Raw genomic sequence first — 8,311 nt, 5'->3', positions numbered from 1 at the left:
TTACTGAATCCCAGGGGATGGTTTACTGCACTTGCTCCAGCTTGGGTAACTGGGGTAGTGTTCGTAAAATTTACTGCACTTGCCCCGGCTTGGTAACCGAGGTAGTGTTCGTAAATACTGTGTAGTCGCCGGTATTCCCCCCAGTAGCTGGGGTTGTGGTTACCGGGGCTTCCTGGTAACTCGTTGGCCTTGGGACCGGAGTAACGTTAACCATCTTTCCAGAAGTTTTGAAAAAACTGAAAAGAAATGAAGTTCTAGCTTTAAGCACGGATGGCGCCAATGAAGAAACACTAACCGGACCCCGGGCAGATTACGGATAACCTGGGGGTTAGATAGATGTTTCCCACGAGGGGATAGACCCGGCAAAGATGGTTCTTCTGATAACCTGCAAAACAGACACCGTGAGCTCGTCACTGAGAAGGGGGGGGGGTTCCTCCTTGTGACCACCCTCCGGCGTGAGAATCAGACTAGATTGCTCTTTAAATATAAATGTATATTAAGAGATTGCTAGAGCAGATATCAGGTATAATATGTAATACGAGATAGTATATGATGATAATGTGATAAGATGATCATACCATTTGGGGTATTTATAGCCGAAGGTAGGTTTCCAAGAAGGTGTAGCCGGCTGAATAGTATTCCTGTTCTACCAACTGAGGCCTACGCACGTGCCATGCTGGTAGTTGGTGGGTAGGCAGCGGCTGACAGTGACCAGGCCTGCTGTGTACTATTCCTTTTCCACCAACTACAGGCTATGCACGTGGTATGACAGGAGTTGGTGAGTAGGTAGCGGCTAATAGTGACATACAGTACAAGAGCATGCTGCTCGCCATACTGTTGTCAATGAGCTGTCGTATCTTTGGTCAGATCTTTTGCCCATACCTCGTCAGGTACAGTACAAAAGATCTTTCAGTATCGTACGGACTGGCTCATTTGGGCGGGAGTATTCCCCCTCCCGCCCTTGTGCGGGACTGATCCCGGCTTGCTCATTCCTTCAGGTGACTACTGAATTATTGAGAGTTAAGCCTTGTGCGTGTAGCCATGCTGCGCGGGTAGCCTTCCCTGATGGCTGGTATCCGTAACTGCGGGAACAGGCGGAGTACTTGGAAACCATTGGGAGGCGTTTCCTGCGGGAACAGCTTGTGTACTGCGCGTAAGGACGTCACGTCTCTGAGCGTGGTAGGTCCTGCTGATCCAGTTGGTTTCTGTGCAGACGTCCCTTTAGTTAAGTCTTGCGGGTTCAACCGCGCAGACGTCCGTTAAGGAGTCATGCGGGTTCAACTGCGCAGACGTCCCTTTTCAAGGTGAGTCTTGCGGGTCCAACTGGGTTCTGCTGAGACCTACCTCTTCAATAATTTAATTATTTTACTACTTCTAAAGAAAAACAAAAAGGCCCTAAGTAACAGGCTTAACAAACTTGGTAATAAACTGGGTCGGTGGGCTTCAGCCTTCAGCCCGTCACCAAGAAAAATAAAACATTCTTAGTAAAAACTCGAGATTTAAAAAAAATGTCTTTTTGGGTTTGTTCAAAATAAATGGCCTATCCAATATTTGACTTAAGTGGCCCTGTGAAAAGAACTCTATTTTTACCAAAATTATTAAAAAGTAGAATTCATGTATATATAAGTAAGATACATCTGGAAAAATAATATATGTGGATCGACTTCAAACATATATAGGTTTAACGAGTATGTAAACATTCGTTACACTTACGCAAATTACAGTACTATTTACAGATATATGTAAACGTTTCGTTACACTTGTTTTAATGATATGTACACATTCTTGTGTAGGTATAACTTATTTATAATGCATATGATTTAAAAAAATAAAAGATATTGTTAAATGGAGTTTTTTTTATTCTTTTCAATCAAATCACTTCATCATCTTTCTTAAATGACGTATATTAGTACTATTTGCTTTTACATCAATAGAACGAACAGATAACAAACTGCGCTACGCCCCTTCTTGATTAAAAAACCAAGTGAGTCCTCAAATGATCTAAATGGATCTATCTAACAATTATTAGCAAATAATATTGGAATTGTGTTAAATCACATTTGTGAAACACTATAAAACAACTTCAAAGTAATACTATTTGGTTTACATCACATCCCAATTATTAGTAAGTGATTGCTTGTGAGTTGTGATAAAATATGTTCAAATTTTGGTTTTGTATATCATCATAATACTCAATGTACATAGGATAGTTTGGTAGTATTACCAAGTTATGGACTGATATAATCATACAGTACATTGTTTTATATCACCTAAAAATAAAATAATATTGGTCTATTATTGAACCATGTTAATTTGGCTTATCACGGAGACAGAGACATGAGACACCTAATTATCATGCTAAAACCAACGACGCATAGGAACACAAATTTTTGTTTTGGTGGGAAGACAATATTCTGGTTCCCATTGGAATGTATCATGTATGATGTTGATCTGATGTACCAATGAATAATTTAATGTATCAGGTTGTCATGTAGTTAAGTTATAATTATCAATTACCACCCTTTTAATCTCATCTATTTACATATATATAAACATGGTCCATTTCAAGTTTAATCAAAGTTAATTTATTCTTCATACTGATATGGAAAGGCACGGATGAAAACAAGCTAATTAACACACGAAACTCTACCCCACACATATGATATATCGCCGGTGATACAGAATGGCATATTTTGGAACTAACGGTCTTTTTTAAGTTCGTTCATTTTATAGATTAAAGTTGTCGCTAAAAGAAAACGATATCAATGTTATAATAACTAGGGAAAGTTGACACATATGAAAGATAAGGACCAAAGTTTGAAAACTTTCAAAGACTAGGTACCCGAGATTAAAATACCTAACTCGTAACTTGTGACTATATAAAGGTACTTTGAGAGTAGTAGTAAAGTTTCAACTTTGTGGAGTAATACAATCACATTACAAACACAATAAGCTCTAAGGTAAAAAAATAATGGGGCATATAGAGTCTTACAAGCCAGTAATTGTTATGATTGTTATGCAATTTACATATGGAGCAGTCTCCATTACAACTAGAGCTTCTCTTTTGAAAGGCATGAGCCCTAGAGTTTTTGTTTTCTATAGACAAGCCATTGCCACTTTGATCATTACTCCAATCGCTTACTTTTCAAGGTAAGTTTTAATATCATCCTGATGTGTTGTTCATAAACTCGTTTTAAAGTTGTATACTTGTATGCGTATGATAAACCGTCCATCTTAGAGTTAAATTTTACACCTTTGCTGAATTTTTATATTTGTGTCTGCATGGTAGGAGTAAAACGACGAGATGTTGTATTGGATGGAAAAGCTTTTGGTTGATCTTTCTGGCTGGTTTGATTGGGTAGGCCGTGATTTCTCATTCTTTTAGACTCTAATATTTTACTTGTGACATGATCTAATGAAGTGAATATGTTGTAAGTTGGCCGTAGGGAAGTATAAAACAAGCGTGCATATAATCCGCATCTTTATGTCTTCTCTAAGAAAATACTACATATAGATAATTTTTATTTTAGGTGATCTACGAAATTGATGTCTTTATAGGACGTTTCTGAAACATGTTTATAGCGTTTGCAGCGATCTGGCCAGAAACTAAACATGTTTCAAGAAACTCCTATAAAAAACTTATAAGTTCACTAGACCATCTATAAATAAAAACAAATCTCCTATATATATATTCACTTCAACTAGCCACTTGTGACAAGTTATGAAGTAAAACTACAAGAAATCACTTTACTTTAATAAAAGTTCATTTCTTCCTGTATTATTTTCTTTTGCAGAATAACAATCAGCCAAATGATATTCTTAGAAGGCTTATATTTGGCCTCATCATCAGCTGGAAGTGCCATTTTCAATCTCGTCCCTGCCATCACCTTTGTTGCAGCCTCCATTGTTGGGTACTTCAATTTTCTCTAGAATTATGCATACAAGCATCACAATCTTATATGATTTTAACGGACATAATTTGTAGATACGAACCATTTAATATACGAAGCATAAGAACCATAGCGAAGATATTGGGGACGTTTGTGTGTGTCACAAGTGCGGCTGCAATGGCACTCATCAAAGGCCCTAAACTTCTAAATGCACACTTGCCTTTTTCAAATTCTCTATTGTTAAATTCTACTGAAAATGATAACCTTTGGCTTCTGGGCTGTTTATGTATCTTTGGCAGCAGTTGTTGCTGGTCATTTTGGCTAATTATTCAGGTATATAACGCTCTTTATACAACGAGCGTACATTAATTTGTGCTCCATCATGAATGAATCATCATATTTGTATTATGCATGCTATTTAAGTACTGAAGTTTGTTAAATGTAACAGGTACAGGTCACTAAAAGCTATCCTGACCACTTATCATTATCCGCTTGGATGTGTTTTATGACGACAATGCAATCTGGTACGATTATATTGTTTACGAACCCATACTTGGAAGCTTGGAAAGTTACCTCAAATTTTCAAATTGGATCTTTGCTATATGCTGTAACTAAATCATTTGTTAACTAAATATTAATGTTCATGCTTGAAGTTTTATTAACGACACCTTACTTGGATGCTTTCTCATGATCAGGCTACTGCTGGTTCGGGAATTTCCATATTTGCACAATCGTGGATTGTCCAGAAAAGAGGTCCTGTGTTTTCAGCGATGTTCAATCCTTTAAACACAGTCGTCGTGACTATTTTCGCTTCTATATTTCTCCAAGAACAGATATATATAGGAAGGTAAGTAAACATGATTTACAACAAAATTAATAAATATCCAAAACTAATTTATGTGCTCTAGTGTCACATGCTTTGTTGCAACAAGGAAATAATAGGTTTTTTTTCCTTTTTTCTGTATATTAATGTGAATTTCATTCAAAATTCAGCGTGGTAGGTGCAGTTGGAATCGTTATTGGATTGTATGTAGTGTTGTGGGGTAAGGCCAAAAATCTTGAAGAGCTTAAAGAACAAGAAGAAAAGATGATAATGGTATCGCATAAAGATCAATTTAATGTAGTTCATGTTTTGGTTGATGAAGCTAACATGAAGGAACCTCTTTTGCCCAAACAAGCAAACAAATTCTAATATTGCATACATGTTGAAAATATGTATAGGTTAATTTAAGTCTGTTAATAATGTTATTGCTTGATGGTTGCAGCTAGAGTCGTTTGGCGGAAGTGTAAATTCGTGTGATGTAAAAACACTTTTTTAGAAAGAATTCACATCGTCATTTCCATTTCTCTCTCATTTGTGATTACGTCAAGTTGATCTCAGTCGATTGTTAGTGGTGTTCATTATTCGCCACATCGAGTATTGTGTATGCCAATCTCTTGTACGTTTCTTTAGATCATCGTGTTTTAGAAACTAGAATTTCATCATGTTTTTTTTCCTTTTTGTAAATCTCGTCTTTGTCGAAAGTTGTGAAGATAATATACAATTTATTTTTGTAAATCTCACCTTTGTTGGAAAGCTACTTCATAACCAACACTTGTATCTTTATTTTTAAGTGCAACACTTGTATCTTTGTTGGAAAGCTACTTCATATGTCGAGAACTGCAAGAACCACACCATACACTTAATTGTATCGTTATTTTCAAGTGCAATACAAAAGCCACTTTTTCATCAATGCGCTCACTACATACATAATTCTAAAAACGAAGTCTCCCACTTATAATAAATTTACAAGTTTATAGATTAATGGCCCAGCTCATTAATCTAATTTAAGCCCAGGAGCTGAAAGTTTGAAAGTTTATAAGGAATTAAGGACATTAACGGACGGCAGGCCTACTTATTATTTGGATGGTGGGCCTGCTCGTTATTTTTAAGCCTAATAGCTTCAAGATTACAAGGGATTATAGGCTAAGGGGGGAATGGACGGTGGGCCTAAGCCCGCCCTATTTACACTGTAAATCCGCCTATAATCACACACGGGCCAGGCTGGGTTTGAAAATGGGCCGAATAAGATAGAAAGAAACCCACCCTAACTACAGTAGAAGCCTTAAAACAAACACGAACGAACGGGTGAGATTCAAACCTGAGAACAAAGTTTGTAGGGCATAAGGGCATCCGCAAATGGAGGTCTCAAAGACACTGCTATATAGGCAATGTATTTTTATTAGTTTAAGCTGTGGTGAAATGAAGCTGTCGCATTCACTGCTAAGTTAGTATTCTTATCTTTTTAATTTATATTATACATTTATAAGTAATAATATGCAAAAACAATTAATTAACTAAAGTTGTAATCCCATCCTCACTACTAATGAATCTGGTGAGACCACCGAATCTCATTGCAGATGCCCTTACAAATGATACCTTTTAATTTAATGGCACAAAACCGAAGATTGCATGATTAATATGTAAAAAGGCAGATTAAGTAGTCACTAAAGTTAAATTGTCCAATGATATTCGAGTGTGTTGATGTTCATTTTCTTTGATATTCGAGAATTAAATGAATTTAGAAGTAGTTTAGTTGTTTAACCAAAAAAAGTATAAATAAATAGAACATAGTCACTGAAATTATCTATATATGTGAAGTAAAGTGAAGTGTGAGTAAAGATCGACAGTAAGGAATTATAGTTACATGGTGTGAATGTATTTTTACCTTTTGTGACATAGTTTTCTTAAAGATTATGATTGTTAGAACGTGATTTGTAACTAAATATATATTTGTCACTAAAGGCATATTAGTGATTTAAAAATGATCATGTGTCAACCATACACTCATTAAAAATGATTTTGTGTAAAACATTTCAAACAAAAAAAAGTCAGTGATGTATTAACAAACAATGATAAAAAACGTGAAGTGCAAGTGGTGTATTAGAAGTTTAAATTATTAGCTGATTTTATTAAATAAACAAGGGAGAATTATTGATTACGTTCCCTGTAGTTTGTGGACGGAACCACATTGAGTCCCTCAAACTTATAATGGGCAGTGTGGTTTTTTCCCTAAATCAAAAACTCTTTCCTATAGAGATCATTTTGTGTTCCTCTCCCCACCTCAAGTGCTCTTGAAATTAAAAACCTACCGGCCAAAAATCAGGGCGGCGAGCCAGGAGACCGAATGTGTATGACGGGGAGGAGGGTTGTGATGATGTTCAGTCCAAATCGAAGCAGTTTCCATAGCTACTTCAAAAAAAATGAATCAGCTATTTGATTTCATTGATAGTTTTATAAAACTGGGTGTTTGCGATTGAAATTTGCGACCAAGAAAACTGGTTGCAAAATGATATATTTGCAACAGAGAGCACAATAGTCGCAAAATTAGCGACAAAATCTAGTTTTTGTTGCTAAAAAGTCGCCAAAGTTACGGATATGTCAAACCCACGTTACCGGTAGCCTCTGGTAGCAATTCCAATATAAAATTCATGAGATTTAGAGTTGTAGGTGATTTGTGATCGAAAAGAAAGAATAGATGTTGAAAACACAAACAATCATCATTTTATTTCACAAACTGAAAAATTACAAGTATGTTTGAAATTCAATTAACCAAATATACGAACCCTAAATTGTTTCTAGTTAAACAACCAAAAGCTACAAAAGTGAATAAAAGAATACAACCAAACTATCTTGAATACAATACCAGCAACAATATGTTGCAGGTTTAAAGCTCAGAGAATTAAAACTTGAGAGAATGAAGAAGATGAAACTTGTATATACTCTCCAATCCCTTTGCTCTCAACAGTCTGTCAGCAACCACTTTAATCTTCTAGCTCTTTATCTTTGGTAAAATGCCTCTCCTAGTCCCTCCTATATTTGCAGCAAAGCCCTTCCCAGAACTTTATTAACACTTTGCTCCCTCCGATTAGAAGAATGTGCATTTTACAACAAAAAAAAATAAAACTAGAATTAATAGTAAAAATGACTAATTCATAAAAGATAAAACATACAACCTAACTTGTATCGCAAAGGATGAACCGGACTTGAATTATTAACCTTTCAACACCCCCTATCGGTTCAACTTGCACAAGCATCTACCAACCCAAGCTGATCACACAAATATTCATGTTGTGTAACACCAATACCCTTGGTAAAAATATCAGCTGGTTGATCAAGAGAATCAACCTTCACAACTTTTATCACACTATCTAAAACTTTATCACGTACACAATGCAAATCAATCTCAAAATGTTGTCCGATCATGAAACACAGGATTAGAAGAAATAAGAATTGCATCAGTACTATCACAGCCTAACTCCACTGGTAATTTTACTGTAACTTGCAAATCTTTTAACAATTTTATTAACCATACAATTTCACAACATGTAACAGCAAGAGACCTATACTCTGCTTCTGCAGATGATCTTGAGATTGTTGG

At 35.9% G+C, this 8,311-nt stretch overlaps 1 protein-coding gene across 1 annotated transcript; it reads left to right on the top strand.

Moving 5' to 3' along the window:
* Positions 1 to 2,971: 2,971 nt before the first annotated feature.
* Positions 2,972 to 5,082, top strand: LOC143534470 (WAT1-related protein At4g30420-like). The gene is made up of 7 exons (XM_077028948.1): positions 2,972 to 3,150; positions 3,290 to 3,358; positions 3,795 to 3,911; positions 3,986 to 4,223; positions 4,339 to 4,497; positions 4,586 to 4,737; positions 4,884 to 5,082. Exons 1-7 carry the CDS (start codon positions 2,972 to 2,974, stop codon positions 5,080 to 5,082), a joined length of 1,113 nt encoding a protein of 370 aa, XP_076885063.1.
* Positions 5,083 to 8,311: the final 3,229 nt, after the last annotated feature.

Source organism: Bidens hawaiensis, unplaced genomic scaffold, assembly GCF_021521415.1.
Source record: "Bidens hawaiensis isolate Kalapana, Puna unplaced genomic scaffold, B.hawaiensis_p1.1 tig00010168_1, whole genome shotgun sequence".
In the NCBI taxonomy this organism is placed as follows: Eukaryota; Viridiplantae; Streptophyta; class Magnoliopsida; order Asterales; family Asteraceae; genus Bidens; species Bidens hawaiensis.
Note: the sequence above shows the minus strand (reverse complement) of the source record. Positions and strands in the feature narration are given on the sequence as shown.

Coding starts and splice junctions, on each gene's coding strand:
- LOC143534470 (XM_077028948.1), top strand. CDS start 2,972: ATGGGGCATATAGAGTCTTACAAGCCAGTAATTGTTATGATTGTTATG. Junction 3,359..3,794: donor TTTCTGGCTGGTTTGATTGG/GTAGGCCGTGAT, acceptor TTTCTTTTGCAG/AATAACAATCAGCCAAATGA. Junction 4,738..4,883: donor GAACAGATATATATAGGAAG/GTAAGTAAACAT, acceptor TTCAAAATTCAG/CGTGGTAGGTGCAGTTGGAA.